General features: G+C 44.3%; 1 protein-coding gene across 1 annotated transcript; it reads right to left on the reverse strand.

Annotated features, from left to right (window-relative positions):
* Positions 1-7,498: 7,498 nt before the first annotated feature.
* Trappc3 (trafficking protein particle complex subunit 3) lies at positions 7,499-19,938 on the reverse strand. Its single transcript, XM_027937489.2, has 5 exons — positions 19,770-19,938; positions 10,827-10,924; positions 10,487-10,586; positions 8,710-8,892; positions 7,499-8,259 (listed from the first exon to the last, which is right to left on the reverse strand). Exons 1-5 carry the CDS (start codon positions 19,809-19,811, stop codon positions 8,140-8,142), a joined length of 543 nt encoding a protein of 180 aa, XP_027793290.1. The 5' UTR covers positions 19,812-19,938; the 3' UTR covers positions 7,499-8,139.
* Between the last annotated feature and the right edge of the window lie 1,476 nt (positions 19,939-21,414).

Raw genomic sequence — 21,414 nt, forward strand, 5'->3', positions numbered from 1 at the left:
GCATAACAACAACAACAATAAAGTTAAAAATAAAGAAGTTAAGGGGCTAGAGATGTAGCTCAGTGGTAGACACTCACCCAGCACGTACAAGCCCCTGAGTTCAATTCCCAGCACTGTAAATAAATTAAAAAGTAAAAATACAAATCTAAAAAAAAAAAGGAACAAATTTAATATAAGCTTGGCACATAGTAATAACTCCATAATAATCAAGCATTTAATAATAATGTTGGTAGCCATAATTGCTAACATCTAACAATAATAGATATTAGCAATATTGCTATTATTCCACTGTTCTTCCATTCTTTTTTTTTTTTTCTTTTTGCATGGGGGATTTAACCTGGGGTGCTCTACTACTGAACTACATATCTCTCCAGTCCTTTTTATTAATATTTACTTTTTTAGTTTTAAGTGCACATAATATCTTTATTTTACATTTATGTGGTGCTGAGGATCGAACCCAGTACCCCATGCATGGTAGATGAGCGCTCTACCACTGAGCCACAATCCCAGCCCCTTTAGTCCTTTTTTAAAATATATATATATATATATTTTTAGTTATAATTGGACACAATACCTTTTATTTATTTATTTATTTTAATGTGGTGCTGAGGATTGAACCCAAGGCTTTGCATGCGCTAGGCGAGTGCTCTGCCACTGAGCCACAACCCCAGGCCCTCTCCAGTCCCTTTAAAAAAAAAAAAAAATTTTTTTCTTTTTTTTTTTTGAGAAAGAGTCTCATCAAGTTATCCAGGCCTCAAACTTGCAATCCTCCTGCCTCAGTCTTCTGCGTAACTTGGATTACAGGGATGTGCCATCACGCCTGGCTCTCCCCCAATTCCTTCTAAATGTCTCTTTCTCTACCAATAAGAAAACTCTCAGGAGGCTAAGGCAGAAGGAGGATCACATTTTTTTTTTTTAAGAGAGAGAGAGAGAGAATTTTTTAATATTTATTTTTTAGTTTTCGGTGGACACATCATCTTTATTTCATTTATATGTGGTGCTGAGGATCGAACTCAGTGCCCCACGCATGCCAGGCAAGCGTGCTACCGCTTGAGCCACATCCCCAGCCGAGGATCACAAATTTTAGGGCAGCCTAGGCCACTTAACAAAACCCTGTCTTAAAATAAAATAAAGTTGGTCATGGTGGCACAAGCCTATAATCCCAGCAGCTCAGAGGCTGAGACAGGAGCAACTCAAGTTCAAAGCCGGCTTCAGCAACTTATCAAAATAAAAAATAAAAAGGGCTATGGATGTGGCTCAGTGGTTAAGCACCCCTGGGTTCAATCCCCAGTACCAAAATAAAATGAACTGGGATGTCACACGGTGGTAGAGCACCTGCCTAGCATGCACAAGGCTCTGGGTGGAGCCAATACCAGTTGGAGCCTGTGCAGGACCTAGAATGGGACTCTCCTCTTGCCATCCTTCTGTCTGTCTGGCAAGCTAAGGAGAGAGATGTTTGCACAGATGTGTGACTGGGGGCATACAAATAGTCTGAGGAGGGGGTGTGGTGCTAGTAAATTCCTGCTCCACCAGGGTTCGCCCTGACTCCCCACATCTGCTAGAGGACTGAACTCTTGGTTATGAGATTCCTGGGAAGTCCTTTCCTCTGTCTAGCTCTCTTCCTCTCTCTCCTTTGTGGTTGCCAGGGGCCTCTCCTCCAGAGCTAGGGAAATGCAGTCCTCTTCAGCAGCCCCCACCATTCTCCCCACTTCTACCCCCAGGGGATCTTTCAGCTTCATCTTCAAAAATCCCAGTAATGCAGTGGAAATTAAAGTTACCTTAACTATTCTAATCTTATAACAATTTTGCTTCAATCAACATCTAAATGTGACCACATGTGCCCAGACCACCCAGTGGCCTGGCTGGTGGTGGGAGGTGAGCTCTTGGGGAGCTGGAAGGCTGAGGGCCGCTCTCAGTCATGGGCTGGCTCTGGAAGGGCTTCCTGGGGGAGAGGTCTGCTGGTCACTGGGTCCCTCCCTCTGCTTTCTCCTGGCCCACCCACACTGAGCGGCCTTCCTCTCTTCCCCTTCTCCAGGCAGGCCCCATACTCTCCCCAACAACTGGGGAGTTGCCTGGGGGCAAGGGGCGGAGGTTAGTGAGGTTGCAGCCTCTATGGGAGTCACACAGGGCTCCTCACTCACAAGAGCTTCCTTCAGTACTCTGCTGGGTTGTCCTGAAATACATGACAATTTCTGTAGTAGAGGCTCTGCATTTTAATTTTTGCACTTAGCCCCATAAATTATGTAGCTTGTCCTGTTGGAGGGTCCCCTGCACACACCTCTTTCTATGGGCCCTCCCCACCCCATACTAACAGTTAACAACCAGTCAATAAATATTCATCTCCTACTTTGTGCTTTGTTTTGGGGGTGGGTACCAGGAGGAGGTAAGAGCAACACTCTACCACTGAGCTCGTCCTGTTTTGTTTTGTTTTTTGGAGACAAGGTCTCACTGAATTGCCCACCTATCTCAAATTTGGGATTACTGCTGCCTCAGACTTCTGAGTAGCTGGGATTACAGGCACTGCCACTATGCCCAGGTTAAAAAGTTGTGTTATATGCTGGGGTTACCATGAGAACAACATAAAAATACCCCAACTTTGTAAAATTATCCCCTCCACACACTTAGACACCATATATCCATATAGTTTTGCAATATAGGTCCCCCAGTAACTGCCAATTAATAACTGTCAATTAGGGAATAATTAATATATGCCAGGACATTTACACACATTGTCTTGTTTTTATCCTCAAAACAACCAGAAAGGTAGGCACTACTATTTCCATTTTCCAGGTGAAAAAAACTGAAACTTGGGGCTGGGATTGTGGCTCAGTGGCAGAACGTTTGCCTGGCATGTGTGAGGCACTGGGTGCAATCCTTAGCACCACATAAAATCAATCAATCAATCAAGGTATTGTGTTCATCAACAACTAAAAAAATATATTTTAAAAAACCCCTGAAACAGCATTTATATAATTTGTGCAGTATCACATCACTAATAGCAGAGCCAGGGCTTGTCCTTGTCCCTCATTTTCAGCCTCTCCTCTTCTCCCCTTGTATTGTATTTGGTTGTATTGTATTTGGTTGCTTCCCCAGGAGCAGAAGCTCTCTGCAGGTAGGGTTGGGGTCTAGATCATCTCCCAGCCCCAGTCCCCAGCACAGGTCTACATTTTTGTTCAGTCAAAGAATTCACCCACAGGGGAAATAGTTTGGTGGTGGAGCAGTTGCCTAGCATGCAGGAAGTCCTGCATTTGATCTCCAGTATCAAAAAATAAATAAAAATTCATACACAGCCTCCCTGCCCATGGGACACAAGGAAGCAAAGGAAGCAAATACACACTGAAACACAAACCATACTTAAATGCATACATGTGTAACATGTAGTGGATACAGTACAGAGCTAGGTGTTCATTTCCTATTTGGGTTCAAACCCTGATCTTCCAGGTACTGGCTAATGTACTTCGGTTTCTACATTGGCAAAGTGGAAATTGTGATAGAGTTCTTGTTTATGTTCAGTGATGAAACACATGTGAAGTTCAAAGACCGGCACTGGCACATAGCCACTCTGATAAATATTAGCTTTTTTTTTTTTTTTTGGTACTGGGGATTGAACCCAGGGATACTTCACCACTAAGCTACACCCCCAGTCCCTTTTTTTTTCTCTTGTAGTTGTAGATAGACACAATGCCTTTATTTTATTTGTTCATTTCTATGTGGTACTGAGGATAGAACCCAGTGCCCCACACATGCTAGGCAAGTGCTCTGCCACTGAGCCTCAGCCCCAGCTCCCCTTTTATTTTTAAGATAGGGTCTTGCGGGCTGGGGTGGTGGCTCAGCGGTAGAGTGCTCGCCTAGCATGCATGAAGCACTGGGTTCGATCCTCGGCACCACATAAAAACAAACTATTGTATCCACCTAAGAACTAAAGATACATAAATAAATAATTTTTTTTTTTTTTAAAAAGATAGGGTCTTGCTAAGTTGCTTAGGGCCCCACTAAGTTGCTGAGGTTGGTCTTGAACTTTTAGTCCTCCTGCCTTGGCCTCCTGAGTTACAGGGATCATAGACATGTACCGCCAGGCCTCACAAATATCAACATATTGCTATGGATAATGTTTGTACATACTCACACAACCTCTCATGTTCGTGGGCACTGTCTTCCCAACCCCTTCCAGTCTAGCTTAGTTGAAGATGGCCTTGTGGCTGACAGGCTAGGCCCCTGAGCCATCAGGAAAAGGCAGTTGCTTCTCTGCATCCACCTGGGCTAACCTGGGCCAGCCCACAGGAGTGGTAGGGCTGAGAGTACTGCTCCTCACTAGCCCTGGGTTCCATCAGAGAAGACTTCCTGGAGGAGACATCCAACCAAGCTGGGTAAGGGAGTCAGGTAGAAGCAAAAGGGTGCTGCCCTGTGCCTTAGCTCCCTCTAGTGTTCCTCACAACACCTCCCCCCCGCCCACCTCTGCCTCAGCTCTCTCCACTCCAGTCCCCACAGTAGAAACTTTCCTCTCCTCCTGCCAAAGTGTAAATTGCCCCCAGGAATGTGCTATGTCCCATGGCTCTCCTGGCAGTGGCCATCAGATGTCCTGGGCTCAGGCCTGGCCCTACATCAAAGGCTCAGGATCAGTAACAGTGTCTCCTCTCCTGCGGCTCCCTTCCCCTCGTCAGCCCTCCCCTCCACCTCCCCACTGGCTTCCAGGAAACGGCACATGGTAGCACTTAAGCTCTGGAGGATGGAGGATGCTTTTCTGACACCCCCACCTCCCACCAGCCACAATGAACTACTTGTTAGGAGACTATTTTAATTTTACTTAATGTGATTTCGGCTCCTGGGGTCTCTATTGCCACCCTCTTCTTGGACCTGGATGCCCAGTACAAATGTAGGGGAGGCCAACCTCCCAGGAGAAGGTATAACCTGAATATGGAAATTCTACCCATGTTGGGGGTCTGGGGCGGGAAGAGGACTGGTACATCAGGGAGATGGGTCTGGTGCTCTGGATGCCACCAGAGTCAGGAAGTAAGGGGACTGGCTTGGGGAGGACTTGGAGCTATCCTGTACAACTCAGGAAGCTAGTATGAGAACCTGGGAGTGTATGCTGGCCAGACATCCTCGGCCAACATGTTTTTCCAATGCCCTGAGTTCAGTAGGCAGGACCTACCTTGCCAGCCATGTGAGCTTTGCTTTCAAATCTTGTCAGGGTGACTAAAGGAGGGGGATACTTGCTTCATTAGGTGCCTCTTCTAGCAAATTCTGAAAACCAGAGTCTAGTGGTCACTTCCTGGGACAGTAGGATGGTGACGTGGAGACCCCTGGTGGTCAAAGATTGTGAAAGGTGACCTTTCCAGAGCTTTGCCCAGCTGGCTCCAAGCTCATGGGCTACCACCATGGATTCCTCTATCCCTAGAACTCTGCCACAAACTAAGCTACCTGGAAACCATCCTCACCGGTCAGTGTCTACCACACTGGCCCCACGATCCAGCCCCATCTTGCTGGGAAGGAGTGTATGGTACATCAGGGAAAATAGGAGTAGGTACTTCAGCCATAGTCACGGGCCAAGAGACACATACCTACAACCTATCAAGTACAGGACTGGGGAACAGAAAGTAGGTTTCTAGGGTTTGTGTGTTTGGTGCATTTGGAAAGATGATGATGTCATGTTCCAAATAGCTCTGCAGTCCCCAGGCCTTTTCCTTCCCTGGGCCCTTGGGAGCATACCACACAATCATGGGGCTGTGGGTGGCAAAGTCACTAAGGGGGCCTAATTTCCACAGCTAGCCAATCTGTAATAGTGCCCACGTCTAACTCTGGGAAGGGAAATGCTCAAAACCTCATGCTATATAAATGGCTGCTAGAAAGCAGAATGTGACACAGGGAGGAGGGAAGGGAAAGGGTGGTGCAGCCGTTTTTTGGCAGAGTCCAGACATTACACAAAGCTTTCCACATCTGGGCCCCAACGTTCATTTCCTCAACCTCATTCATTCATCCATTCAGCTCGGGTGTGACTAGACCCGGCTTTATCCTGGGCACTAAGGATACAGTTGACCAAAAGAGGAGGCCTCAGATTTTTCTAAAGGTATTTATTTATGTAAGAAAATGCCTTTGATTTTATTTTTTAATTCATCATTTGTTTTTTATATGACAATAGAATATATATTTTTTTAAAGAGAGAGTGAGAGAAGAGAGGGAGAGAGAGAGAGAGAGAGAATTTTAATATTTATTTTTTAGTTTTCGGCGGACACAACATCTTTGTTTGTATATGGTGCTGAGGAGCGAACCCGGGCCGCACGCATGCCAGGCGAGCGCGCTACCGCATGAGCCACATCCCCAGCCCAATAGAATATATTTTGACATATTATACATACATGGATTAGAACTTATCCTAATTAGGATTCCCCCCTCTCATGGCTGTACATGATGTGGAGTTTCACTGGTTGTGTATTCATATATGAACACAGGAAAGTTCTATCTAATTCATTCTACTTTCCTCTTCTCTCCCTTTCCTTCCTTCCCATCCCCCCTCCCTTCCCTTCATTCCCCTTTGTCTAATCCACTGAACTTCTCTTCTCTCCCTATCACACACAGGTGGCTGAGCATCCTCATCAGAGAGAACATGGGACCCCAGATTTTATCTGAAGGGAAAAAGATTAAGAGACTCAGAGAAGAAAAGGATCCTAGAGGATAAGCCTCCCTATACTTGTTCACATAGAAGTGACCATAACTTTTCAGAGCCTAACCTAGTTGGAGGCAAGTCCTGTGCAACCTTCCCCCTTTTCCTGGGGTCTCAGAACCCGGTACTACCCTTGCACAACCAAACCACACTTTGAGCACAGTGCACCTACAACTGGTTCCCCCTCGACTCAGACCTGTGCACTAAACTTTGGAAGGCTCAGAGGCCCATTTCCACCCAACAACCTATCTGAACTCAAGGCCTTAGGCTGACTCCAAGAACAGTGCTACCAAATACAGCCTAACGCACCCTCTGCTTCCTACCTTTAAAAACTCAGTAAGACTGGGAGAAGGGGGCTGGGGTTGTGGCTCAGTGGTAGAGGGCTTACCTGGCATGTGTGAAGCATTGTGTTCAATCCTCAGCATCACATAAAAATAAATAAATAAAATGAAGGTATTGTGTCCACTTATAACTTTAAAAAAAATTATATATTAAAAAAAAAAAAATGGGAGAGGGAGCTGAAGGCCTGCTCCCCTCTCCCCGCAAGTGTTAACATGGCCTCAAAAAAAAAAAAAAAAAAAAAAAAAAAATCAAGAGCATGGGCTTTGAGTTTGGTCCAGCTTTAAACCCTGGCATCTCCACTTAATAACTCATGACCTTGGACAACTAACTTGTGGTCTCCCCTTTGAAAATAGAATTACTGTCAACTAGATAACATATAGTGTTCAGTACAGTGTCCAACATGCGAAAAGTGCTCAGTGTTACCCCGGCACCATGGTTTACATGGTCTTTCTAGTCAAACCTTGCATGGCTGAGCAGAAAAAAAACAGGACATGATTGGGATTTCACTCAAGAATGTGTCTTTATTGAAGAATTTGTAAGAAAAAAGGATGGATCCTCTGTAAAAAGAGGAGATGTTGCCTCCAAACAGCAGGGAGGAATGAGACCTGGGTGGCTTCCCAGAAGTCGGTGTTTCTGGCATTACTGGCTCCTGTGTCCTGGCAAGCACTACAGCATGTCACACTACAGCTAGCAATTCCTACCCACCCTTCTCCCAACCCTCCACCCTCTACCCCACGAGCCTGGATTCCCTGCAGACATTTGCCAATGGCTTTATGAAGGCCCAGGGATAGATGTGCCAGGCTTCTCTAAATGGGGTCAAAGTGGGTTTTGCTTTGGAAAATTCACACAGGAATGTAAAATGGTCTGAGCTCCTTCTAGTCCAACCAAAGACAATTACATCCAGCCCCCTCTGAAGGGAAAGGGAGCAAAGAATTTCTCCCTTCTGAATGTGCACACTTGTGGGGTAACTGGACTGTATCAGTCTGTTCTTTATTAGCATGGAGAATGGAAACAAGATTTTAAGAATATATAACATCCGTGTTAGAGTCACTGAGTTCCAGAGGGCAGAGGGAGCACTGGATCCTTTTTTATTCCAACAAACGCTCCTGCTGGCTACCCTCAAGTCCTGAAAGTGATCATTCTTCTCCAGCTGGGAGATTGTCTTCGATCCGCCTGATGAACCTCATCCGGATTTCTGTCACACCGTCTCCTTTCAGGGTGTCCTGGACAAACTTGGCCTCCACAGCCATCTGGACCTAGGGGACAGTGGGAAAATGAAGGAGCAGATACCTAGCCAAAGACTCTGGGGAACCACTGGGGATGGGGCTATAACTGACAACACCCACAGCAGTCCAAAAAGGAGGGCTGGTTTTCTACAAGGTCAGGGTGGCCAGGTCTAGTGTTCCACTGCAGAAGACAGTGGCCCTAACCCATAAGGAGAAACTCAGGAATGAGGCTGGCCAAGTAAGTCAATTTGGGAAAGGATATGCCTAGACTAGGCGGCTGACAGCACCAGTTCCCAGCCTCATAGGGAGGATCATCATCATCTAGAGATGTCCATCTTGAATCCTGTATCAGCAACATGGCTACTGTAAGCAGAGAGGGCTGGGTTGAGCCAAAGCCCCTTCTCTCTCTCTCTCTTTCTCTCTCTCATTCAAGATCCTATTGCATCGCAGGTGTTGCAGAAGGTAAACTTGGAAACTCACCATTTCCAAGGCTCCTCGCAGCACCCCACATAAGAGATTGGAATAAATAAGGGACGAGTGGTTATCAGGAAGTTCCACAAAGTCCACCAAGGGGTTATTTTCCAAAATGAGGGAGAATTCATCACCAGCTGGACTCCAATTAGTGATGCTTGGAGTGATGCCCAAGTACATCTTGAACGCCACCTGTTCAGGGAACACACAATAGCACTATGGGGAAGGACAGCAGAAACTGTACAACAGTGAAGGCATCAGGCCTGCAAAGGAGAGAAACAGTAGCTCAGAAATAAAACTGGTCTCTGAAAGATGATGACACCTTAGGAATTCAGGGCAATAAAAGGAGAAACATCCGCACAAAATTCCACACCCCTATCCCTTCAATCATACAATTAAGCAACAACTCAGCATCTATTTGTGCTTCTCAGTGGAAGGGAGAAACAATCTTCTGACAGGGGCAGCTACCCTGAACCAGCATCTGAGTGCCGAGAGGTGCTGATCCCACTCCCTGTCCTCTGTCTGTGCTACCTGAACCCACTTCCTTGAAGGTGAATACAGGTCACCGGGACAGAATTACTTTCAAGATCTCCTTCTCTACCCATTTCCTAATTGCAATGCTCTCTCTACTGTCAATTCTCTTGAAGATTTCGGGTATGGCCAATTACAACTGAAAGAACTTACAATTCAAAGAACCCTCTCTGAGGTACCTGACATCACAGAGCTGTGGAAGCTCTAGCATTTATTATACCATAATATAGAGTATAATATTAATAATAGCACTAATGTTAATAACAGTAAACATTTACTGTAAGCATAACACTATGCTAAGTGCATTCATTTTACCTGAATGCTTGTGTCCATAATTCTTACAACAATCATGTGAGGTAGCTCTTTTCATTTTAAAGATAACTGGTAATTAAAGATGTTAAAAGCAACTTACACAAGAACCCACAAATAATAAACACGGGAACATCCCCAGCCCTTTTTATAGTTTTTGCCTATTTACTTATTTATTTGTTTTGATGGTACCAGGGGATTGAACCTTGGGGTGCTCTATCTCTTAGCTACATCCCCAATCCTTTTTTTTTAAGCTGTAGTTGGATACAATACCTTTATTTGTTTATTTTTATGTGGAACCCAGTACTTCACGCATGCTAGACAAGCGCTCTACCACTAAACCACAGCCCTGTCCCCCCAGTCCTTTTTATTTTGAGACATGGTATTGCTAGGTTGCTGAGACTAGCCTCAACGTTGCAGTCCTCTTGCCTCAGTCTCATAAATTGCTGGGATTATAGTTGTACACTACTGTACTAAGCCCAAAGTCCATATTCTTTTTTTTTTTGTACTAGGGATTGAACCCAGGGGTGCTTAACCACTACTGAGCCACATCCCCAGCCCTTTTAAATATTTTCTTTAGAGATAAGAGTCTTGCTGAGGGTCTTGCTAAGTTACTGAGGGTGCATTTGAACTTGCAAGCATCCTGCCTCAACTTTCCGACTTGCTGGGATTACAGGCATGCGCCACAGCGCCCAGCCCAAAGTCCATATTCTTAACCTCCATGCTACTCCGCTGTACTTCACAGAGATCATCTGGCTTTAATTTCAGTGGGGCTTTAATCCACAGGAACGATCCCAATTACTCTTCCTGTTTTTTAATAATCTGCTCTTCCCAAACCATGAGTAAGGTTTCTTTTAGGAAATTAAGGGCCTGGGGCAGAGAAAATGGTAAGCAGTGCCTCCCAATCGCAATCTTTCAGCATGGACAGGTGGCCTAGGATAACGACCTTGGCAATGACATCCGCAGTTTCCCGAAAATCATGGCATCTCCCAACATTTGACCGTGCCAAAAAATCTTCAATCAGTCGAACTCCAATGTTATAGCCCCTGGGAAGGAAATTAAAGAGACTATTATGGGTCTAAACGTCTTATGTCTGAACATAGGCTATTATTGGTAAAGGGGAAATGGGGACAATCTCAAAACATTCCAATAAATGAGCTCAGTGTAAACTGTAACCCAGATGCTGGCTACAAGAGAGAAGACCCTGCTCATGGCTCTAAGTATAATGTAAACTCAGTGTGCTGGGGAGCCCCATTTCTGTCTCTCCTGCAAAGGTGCTCACTCACATTTTGTCCAACTGTTTATTCACATCTTCATCATTTTCATAGTCCTTGCACAGCTGGGTGACAAGAGCCCCATAGGTCAGGGTGAAGAGCTCAGAACTCTAAAAGAGATTCAAAAGGCAATCAGGACCAAGCAGCACAAAAGAGACAGTGTGATGAGAATCTGGATCGGCCTCGATGCAACTGTCAGGATTCAATTGAAGATCACATGGTTGCCTGTGGGGAAAAAAACCTCATCCCCTGTGGTGGACTGGTCAGGGAATTTGGGACCCAAGGTCAATATACCAAGGCTGAAGATAGACCCACTGCAAAACAGATGTAAAAGGTACCTCATATACTGGGCAGTCATTCTTTCAACACACCAAGGGATGCTTCTGCCAACCCAAGTCTCTACCACAGCCGCTAAGCCTAAGCGCAGGTCACCAGAATCCAATGTGGAAACTGACACACTCACTTAAGATTCTGTGAAAGAGACCTGAAGAAGACATTCACAAACTAGCCTCAGCTCTGAAGAATGCCTTCCCAAACCTTAGAATGAATGCCCCAAGCTAGAGTTAAGCTGCACTCCCAAGGCTGCATCCAGGAGCAGACAAGGACCCAGCGGCCAGTCCACAGGGAAGGAAGGAAGTCCTAAAGAAACCCGTTGCCCTTAAGACAACACCTCTCCAAAGTCACCGGCACAGGAAAAAATAATGTTCCTCCTAATACACAGCTGGAATGTTTCCAAAAAAGGGATAAGTCTAAAAGAAATACAATCTTCTGTACACTTGAACACAATACTCACCTGAACTGGTTTCCATTACAACCTCAGTTAAAGTAATAGAAACTCTTTCTCGAATGAAGAATTCTAGTCAGGCATGATGGGCATGCTTGCAACCTCAAATATTTGGGAGGCCAGCCTCGTCAAATTAGCAAGACTCTCAGCAATGTAGTGAGACCCTGTCTCAAAATTAAAAAATAAGGGCTGGGGTTGTGGCTCAGTGGAAGAGTGCTCACCTAGCATGCTTGAGGTACTGGGTTCGATCCTCAGCACTACATAAATATAAAATATAGATACTGTGTCCACCTAAAAAATACTTTAAAAAATTAAAAAATAAATAGGACTGAAGATGTAGCTCAGTGGTAAAGTGTCCCTAGGTTCAGTCTCCAGTACTACAAAAGAAAATAAATAAAAGGGGGCTGGGAATGTGGCTCAAGTGGTAGTGTGCTCACCTAGCATGGTTTGATTCTCAGTACCAAGTAAAAATAAAAAATATAAAAAATAAAGATACTGTGTCCACCTAAAACCAAATAAATAAATAAAAGAATCCTGCCACCTACCTAAGAAGAAACAGAGAGATGTGAAAGGTAAAAGGAATGGCAAATACCAAGACCACAGAATGAAAGGAACAGGCAGGGAGGCTTGGGTCAGAGATGAGGCAAAAACCTTTCTATCCTCAAGTCTTCTGGGGAAGAAAGTCCAAGAAATGCTTAGGCCCAGCTCTCGCAGCACAATGCCCCTCACTGCATCGCCATGGCCTGGTGGCGGGGTCTGCCAGTGATAATGATTTGAATGCTTCTCCTTACATCCTGCACACTCCTTTTCTTCATCTCATTTTCTAACCAATGACAACTCAGTAAAGCAGAAAGGGTAGGACTTAATCCTGCTTCAGAAAGGACACTGAGATCAGAATGATTTAATTTTCCCAAAGTCAAACACAGCTAGTTATTAAGAAAAATAATTGGGGGGGGGGGGCAAAAATTCCTAGCCAATTTCATTATATCCACTGCTCCCCACAACTGCACTGTGTGTGTGTGCGCACGTAGGGGTGCTAGGAATTGAACTCAGGGCTTCCTGCATACTAAGTAAAAGCTTAACCATTGAACTACACCTCCAGCCCCTAAAGCTGCCATATTAACAAGTCCCTCCCTCAACAGAAACAAAAATAAACAGAAAATAAAAAAGCCTTAACAGCACTAGAGTCAAAGAAAATCAATTTCACAATCTGGAAGCTCTTTGAACTGAACTAAAACAGTCAGATCAGGGTGTCTCCAAGAGACTATTTACCAAATATGGCAATTAAAGGGAAGCTATTAAGGAGGGGAATGAATTTTCAGTAAAGTTAAGTTTGGCACTAGAATGGCCTGGACATGAATGGATGGAGACCATCCAGCAGTTACCAGTCTAGAGAATTGGCACCACTGCATTAAATCAGGAGAGCTTTCCTTTCATTATTAATAAGCCCTTGGACGGCGACTCCAAGAGCCTCAGCCCACCATGATGCCAAGTAACATGCATATCATGATAATATCAAGCACCTTACACATACAGCTGCTCTCAATTTACTGATAAGAAAAATCAGGGTCCTGAACACATCTGTCCATGGCGACAAAATCAATATGCCTGGGATCTGTGATCCCTGACTCAGGTTCTCCACACCCTCTCTCAGTCTGCAAATCTGCCTCATCTTCCAACTGTGAATCAAGCCTTTTTGGAATAGTAACATAAATATATAACTTAAAGGTCTTCATATTTTTAAAATACTGAGGGGGTTACGATATAGAAAGAAAATCATTCATTCAACATTTACTATATACCAGACAATATAGCCAAATAAATAAAATAATAAAATAATATGGTTTTGGCCTGGGGTTATGGTAGAATGCTTGCCTAGCATGTGTGAGGTACTAGGTTTGATTCTCAGAACTGCATATAAATAAATTAAAAAAATAAAGATCCATCAACAATAAATTTAAAAAAAATAATTTTACAGATGGTGATAAATGCTATGAAGAAAAATAAAGCACTAAAGTAGATTAGGGAGTGTTTATGTTCATTTATCTTGGGGAATGTTAGTTTTTATTTGTTTAATTATTTTTTTATTAGTTGCTCAAGACAAAACAATGATCTTGACATATCATACATTTGATTCAAATAGGGTATGAATTCTCATTTTTCCATGTGTACAGATTGCAGGATCACATTGGTTATACATCCATGTGTATACATACAGCAATCCTAGTGTCAGTTGTATTCTGCTGCCCTCCTTATCCCCCTCTTGTTTAATTATTTTATGTACAAGAGACTTAACCCAGAGACGTTTAATCACTGAGCCACATCCCAGTTCTGTTAATTTTTTTTTTTTTTTTTTGAGAGAGAGTTTTGCTAAGTTGCTTAAGGCCTTGCTAAATTGCTAAAGCTGGCTTTGAACTTGTGATACTCCTGCCTCAGCCTCTGGAGGTTCTAGGACTAAAGGCGTGCACCACTGTGCCCGGCAGGTATTAGTTTTTAATAAGTAATCAGGGAAGGCTTTGCCAAGGTGACATTTATGTAAAGACCTAAAGGAGGTATGGGTAATTCATGAAGATAGTTGGGTGAAAAAAATTCTAGGCAGAGCCAGGAGCGGAAGTGCACAACTGGAATCCCAACGCCTTGGGAGGCTGAGGCAGTAAGATTGAAAGTTTGAGACAAGCGTCAGCAACTTAATGAGGACCTCAACAACTTAAGAGAGACCCTGTCTCAAGCAAATAAAAATAAAAAGGACAGAGGATGTAGCTCAGTGGCAAAGCACCCCTGAATTAAATCCCCAGGGCCCGCCCCCCAAAAAAATTAGGTAGTTGGGCCAGAGTTGTGGCTCAGTGGTAGAGTGTGAGGCACTGGATTTGATTCTCGGCACCACATAAAAAATAAAATAAAGGTATTGTGTCCATCTACAACTAAAAAAAATATTTTTTTAAAAATTAGGTGGTTAAGTGTAAATGTCCCAAGATAGGAGTACGCCTGGCAGTTCTGAGTGTTTGAGTAACAGTGTCAGTAGAGAGAAATGAGTAAGAGAAAAAAGAGGAAATCAGAGAACAAACGGGGAGCTATGGAGTCTAAAGATCTAGGTTTGGGGACCTTATGACCCTTAAAACAAATGTTCCCATAGGGCCATAAAGGTCAGCTAATTCAACTAGTCCAATTTCTTCACTGAACTTAAGTACCACATTCCCCTCCATCAACAGAAACATGAATCTCTGGGCTGGGGTTGTAGCTCAGTGGTAAAGTGCTTGCCTAACATGGGTGAGGCTCTGGGTTCCATCCTCAGCACCACATAAAAACAAATAAACAAAATAAAGGTTGAATTCTTAAAAAATATTTTATATATATATATATATATATATATATGAAAAAAGAAACATGAATCTCTTCTGCTGCAACACTTATAATTTGATGGCTTTGAATTATATTTAATAATAGCAATGATCATTAACACTTAAATTTTTAGAATGTCTTCAGAAGTTCTTATCTCCTTGACCCTCATAACTATGAGACCCAAACTAGCAGAACCAATATTAGTTGTACTAATTTTATAGAGGATCACTTAAATAACAGACATTCAAATGTCTTCTTATAGTAAAAAGTTTGTTTTTCTAACCAATGCTTTTTTCAAATGTCAGTTTTTCCCATCTGTAAAATGATGCCAAAATTATCTGTCCTTCAGGGTAACTGTGCAATTTCAATGAGATAATGTACACAGAGTATCTGCTGCATAGTAAGTACTCAAGAAAACACACTGCTATATTTTTATTTATTTATTTATTTATTTGTGGTGCTGGGGACTGAACCCAGGGCCTTATGCATGCAAGGTAATTGCTCTATGAGTTATATTCCTCAACACTATTATTTTCTATGTGGTACAGTGCCAGAGAGCACCCTGAAGTATGTTCCAGGACAGCAAATAATAAGAAGAGAGATTGTGAATCAATATAAGAAACTTTCTAACAATTAAAAAAAACACAAAGAAAACTAGGAAGATCTAAGTCTGGACTTACTACCTCACAATCACTTTGCTTTGTAAGCCTCAATCTCCTCTCACAAAAACAGTAACACTAAAAACCTTGTCATGCCAGTTATAGGGTTGTTTGGAGGATCTAATGACATAATGGACTTAAAGTTATGTTTCACAGACCAAAAAAAAAAAAAACAGGAATTACGGCAGTCAACAGGATCTCCAAGTCTTCAGTCACAACCTGAGGAGAGTAAGTAAAACTAAGCCCTACCCTAAGGTGAGCCACTATGTGATAGTTCTCAGAAGGCCTTGTAGTTAGTGCCCCCCAAAAGACATCCAATATCCTTAAGGTGGCTGATATTTAGAGTTAAGGCTCAAGAATCAAACTATTTTTTGTCAAAACAGGTAATCCAATGTGAATCCCTTTGAGCAGCTGGGGTCAGAGGTCCGTAAAAAAGATTAGGTCCAGCTGGGCACGGTGGCGCATACATGTAATCCCAGAGGCTCAGGAGGCTGAGACAGGAGGATCTCAAGTTCAAAGCCAACCTCAGCAATGGTGAGGCGCTGAGCAACTCAGTGAGAGCCTGTCTCTAAATAAAATACAAAATAGGGTTGGGGATGTGGTTCAGTGGTTGAGTGCCCCTGAATTCAATCCCTGCTACAAAAAAAAAAAAAAAAAAAAAGATTAGGTCCAACCCTCTCTTATTCTCTGGCCTCCAGTCCTGGAGACTCTAAGTACTGTTAATTTTGCACTCACTCACCTGAGCTCTGGAGAATAGAGACACTGGAGCCAACCACTTATATAAAAGTATGAAGGCTAATAACTTCACTAACAAGGATGCTAGATGACATTGTTACCTTTGTTCTAGGTCACTGTTACAGTGCTAGCTTTACACACATTCTCTCAATTAATCCTTAGAACACTATAACATTAATAAGTACTATTATTAACTTCTTTATTTAAACAAAAACAAAACAAAACAAAAAGATAGTGAAGCTGATGTTCAGAACAACAAAGAAACTTGCCCAAAGTCACAAAGCAAATAAGTGATGAAACCAGGAATCAGTTTCAGGCAGTGCTATATCCCTGTGTTGTGTACACGTCTGTCTCCCTCGTAGAGTACATGATTCTCAAGGTATGGACTAGGACATTATCTCCACATCTCCCACAGCACCCAGCACAGGGCTTTACAAATAGTTGGGGATCAGGTAAAGTCTGCTGGACAATGAACTGTTTCTGATAATACAGACAAAAAAGTAGAGATCTAGTTATTTGGGCATGCCAACCATTTAGGTCTCAGAAGACTTAAGTTAAAACAGTAATTAGCATAAGGCTGGGCTGATTGGGAAGAAAGCCACTAAAAGGGCAGAGAAGACAGGAGCATGTCAAAACCAGGTGGCCACAAAGAAAATCATGTGACAAGTCCTGAGTAGGCACCAGTAGGAACTGAATGAGAGGACACACTCAAGCCTTCATTTCATTCATTCATTCAGCAAATAAATATTGATTGCCTACTACAAGGCATCATTCTAGGTGCTGGGAATGGAGCACAGAACAAAACAAATCTCTGCCCTCCTGGAGTTTACATTTCCTGAAGGAGACTGACAATAAATAAGCAAATACATAACTTACAGTGAAAAATCATTTAAAATGAAATAGTGCTTTGCAGAAAACCAGCATAGAGAAAGAGGATAGAGAACCAGCCAGGTGTCCCAGGAAGGCCTCTCTGAGGATATAACATCGGGGTAACTGTGAATGGAATGAGGAGTGGGCTGAATTACTGTGGGGAAAGGTGCACTTGTCTGGGTAGAAAAACAGGAGTAGAAAGGGCCTTGAGGGGAGGAGTATGCTGCTGCCCCTCTCCAACTACCTCACTTCATGAAATGAAGAATACTAAGTTGGGGGAGGTGGAAACTACAAATTTATGCTAAAATGATATTAAAGATATATTCAATAATTATTTCTGGTGAGAAAAAGTGTACAAAAATGAAAGCAAGATATGAAAATTAAGGAATGTCTCTCTGCTCATATCATAGGAAAAGGAGGAAACAAATATTTAGGATTACTTCTTGAATTTTACACTATTTCATTTAATCTTAGGTAGCCTCCCAAGCCCCTGGGATTTTCATAGGTAAGGAAACTGAGAAATCAATCCAGTAAGCCAGAATTCCAACCAATATCCATGCTTTTTCCTCTACTTGATACTATTTCCTAGTAAAATATTCTATTCTTATAATAAACTCTTGGTGTTTCCCCCAAAACAGACATTTTATCTCTTTTTTTTAAAAAATATTTTGTTTGGTTATAGTTGGATACAATACCTTTATTTTATTTATTTATTTTTATGTGGTGCTGAGGATTGAACCCAGGGCCTCGTATATGCTAGGCAAGTGCTCTACCGCTGAGCCACAACCCCAGCCCCTCTCTTTTTTTTAAGTGCTGGGGATTGAACCTGGGGCCTTGCTAGGCTACATATCCAGCTGAGCTACATATCCAGCTCCCAGATTCTATTTTTTTTTTTTTAATTCTTTGGTACCAGGGATTGAACCCAGGGGGTGCTTAACCACTGAGCCACATCCCCAGCCCTTTTTATTTTTTGAGACAAGGTCTCACTATTGCTTATAGCCTCACTAAGTTGCTGAGGCTAGCTTCAAACCTGCAATCCTAATGTTTCAGCCTCCCAAGCCCCTCCCTGGGATTACAAGAATGTGCCACCATACCCTGGCAAACAGAAATTCTTAACCAGTGATTCATGGAGTACTTTCAGGGGTTAAAAAAAATCCCCAGAAAATATAAATAAATGTTTCAGATTTTTGTTTTTATTTTTTCGGGGCTGAGGATCAAACCCAACTTGCTAGGCAAGCACTCTACCAGTGAGCTACATCACCAGCCCCTGTGTATATTTGTACATTAAATATATCTGGGGAGAAGAGACATTGCTATCATCAGCATCTCAAAAGAGAGGGATTGAGATTGAACCCAGAGATGCACTACCATTGACCTACATATCCTGCCCTTATTTATGTATTTATTTATTTATTTTATTTTGAGAGAGGGGCTCAATAAGTTGCTGAGGCTAACTTCAAATTGTGATTCTCCTGTGTCTGCTTCCTGAGATACTGAGATTACAGGTGTGTGTCACCATTCCTGACTCCTGCTGCCCATGTTTGATGGCTGTTGCTGGTATAAGATGAAAGGTGTGGGAAGATTTTAATCATCCCATCCAGAGTAGAGTGTCAACCTACAATCTCTCACCTATCCAGCATGCATCCTCAAGTACTGAATTATTTTTTGGTTTTGGTACTAGGGAGCGAACCCAGGGCCTCCTGCACACACATTCTCTCACTGAGCTACACCCACAGCCCAGATGCTGTTTTAAATTCCCAAAACTGTGGCATAAGCAATTCTGAAAGAAGAATATGCCACAGAAAAGGAACACTTACCAGGAAGGCCCCTTAGCTTGGAGAAAAATGCGATCTACCTTACTCTCCAGACCCAGCTCAACTTTATGAGACCATGTGGTGTCTCGCTATTCCCAGGACCAGAAGGAAGAAGCCACCAAGGCCCTTCCCACAGTCATACAGCCCCTCCACTCACTACTTACCCTGGCCCACTTCTTACTCTACTGGATAGAAAGTGCCTTTTTAACAAGACCAACATCTAAGCACTTCTCGCAATGTCCACAGCAGTGTGAGAGAGAACACGGCCTAGCAGTCCGAAGCATTAGCTTTGGAATTAGATAGGCATGGGCTCAAATCCTAACTCTTCTTGGGTGTAAATGTGGGCAAGTTACATAACCCCCGAGCTGTAAAATGGCATAACATTATCCCCCTAGTAGTGTTACTCTGCGGATCAAGTGAGGTGGTGTACGTCAAGCAGGTGGTCCTGTGCCTAACACGCGTAGGAGGCCAATCAGTGGTAGTTACTGCTATTTACTGCCGTCGCTGTTGTTGGTTCAGCGCACAGCGGCATTCAGGCCCCGGGGGAGCGGTCTCCTCGCGCGAGCTACTCCAGCGGTTCTCCAACCTGCCTCAAGCCCGGGACGCCCCTGGACTGACCCACCGGGCGGTCTCCCAGTCCCACAGGTCTCAGAAGGTCTTTCCCCACCGCACCCGCACTCGCGCCAGGCCCCTTCCCAGTGCGCCTCCATTCCCCTGCCCGCCGGAGTCACGCGCGGTAATGGTAGAAAGTTACCATTTTCTTGCTTTCGGTACCACGGTTCGCCTGCCTCGACATTGTGCCGGCCGCCCCGCCCCGCGTCGCCTAGCCGCGCCACAAGCCCGCTCGGCGACCCCAGAAGCTGATAGACCCTGTCGCGGCCTCTCGGACTCTGGGACTGACGGATCCGTCTCACCGCGCCTGCGCGGCCTGCCAAAAGGCACCACGGGAGTCGTGGTCCGACCGACGAGGGTAACTCCACCCGACAAACGTCGGACTACAGCACCCGACAGTCCTGCCAGCAGCCACGCCTCTTGCGCACACGAACTACAACTCCCAGAATGCCGCGCTCCCGGTTCGCTGAGTATGGCCCCCAGGGCTGCATTCTGGCCGCTGGGTGGCGTCCGCCGCTTGCGGTAATCGCGTATCATCTGTGCACTGTCCCCTTTCCTCCCCTTTCCCTCCCCCACGCCGGTCTCAGAGATGCTTTGCAAATTCCTCTCCGCGCTAGGTCTTGGAAAGTCCCTCTTTCGAACTAGCTTCTTCCGCTGTTGCTGCATCTCAGCTCCAGAAGCTCCTAGGATGTCCCCGAAAACTAGCTGTGGTTCACAAACAGATCTGACTTCCTCATTATACAGATTTTTAATGACAACCTACTCCATGTCAAGCATTTCACTAGTAGCTTTCTCTTCACTTGCCATCTGTTCCCATACGCAGCCATGACTCGCATCCTATCACCTTTGGCCTCGCGATGGAATATCCAATCTTTTAGATAAAGTTCAAGTCAACTTCTCCCCTTTCCTGCCCTAGAAGAGCTTCACTCTCTGATTCCCATAAAAGAAAGATCACCAGCTGTGATGGCAGTAAGTCCTGAGTTCTAATCCCAGGTTCGCCATCTGAAGCCAGTTCCTGGATCTCTGTCAGTTATGAAGTTTAACAAGGCGAATATGCAGAACGCTGGGCATACAAAAGATACAACGTAAATACATATTACCTTCCAGTCACCAGTTATAATCACAGCCTGACAACTGTTGGGAAATGTGCTGGATGAACCCTCATCCACCACCAAGGGGAAGTCCTACAGCTGCCGACCACAGGTCTTTGGTTTCAGCTCCAGCCATCCCTCCTTAGCCATTAACTCTGACTGGGCTGGGGCTCTTGAATACCCTCTCCTCACTTCAGCCTGATGACCTGACTCTGCAGCATCTGTATTCTAACCCCTAGCTTTCACATGACAACCAGTCTGTTTAGACACCAGCCAGCCAGGCTGGGGGACCCAGAATTTCCCCAGTCCCTTCATCTGAGTGCAAGACCAATCATTTTTATACCCTTCTCCCTGTGGCACAGACATTCTGGGACCTCCCTAGGGACAGTGACCCCTGACTCTTCCTTCCGTGTCATTCCTCTAGGGGAGAGGGCTAAAGGCTGAAGACTTTGGGAAGCAACCTGAAGGTTGGTTGAGGAGGGTGGAGGAAGCAGGGGCCAGCTACCCCACAGAGGCCAGCATAGCTGGAGAAGAACCTCCTACATTCCCAAGAGAGAGGACAGCTGAGGTGAAAGCTGCAGTTGGCCAGCCTGTCTGTCGGTCTGGGCTCCTCCCTTCTGGCTGCCTTGGCTGCCCACAGAAACCTGAGTCACAGTCACGGCCAGCCACCCGACCCCACCCAGCCTGCTGTCAGGC

This window comes from Marmota flaviventris, chromosome 10 (assembly GCF_047511675.1).
Source record: "Marmota flaviventris isolate mMarFla1 chromosome 10, mMarFla1.hap1, whole genome shotgun sequence".
NCBI classification, from domain to species: Eukaryota; Metazoa; Chordata; class Mammalia; order Rodentia; family Sciuridae; genus Marmota; species Marmota flaviventris.

What these genes read in the sequence shown, in the direction of transcription:
- Trappc3 (XM_027937489.2), bottom strand. Translation starts at nt 19,811, where the DNA reads ATGTCGAGGCAGGCGAACCGTGGTACCGAAAGCAAGAAAATG. An exon ending in GTACCGAAAGCAAGAAAATG is followed by an intron (nt 10,925 to 19,769) that starts GTAACTTTCTAC and finishes AATCTCTTTTAG; the next exon opens with AGTTCTGAGCTCTTCACCCT. An exon ending in AATAAACAGTTGGACAAAAT is followed by an intron (nt 10,587 to 10,826) that starts GTGAGTGAGCAC and finishes TTTCCTTCCCAG; the next exon opens with GGGCTATAACATTGGAGTTC.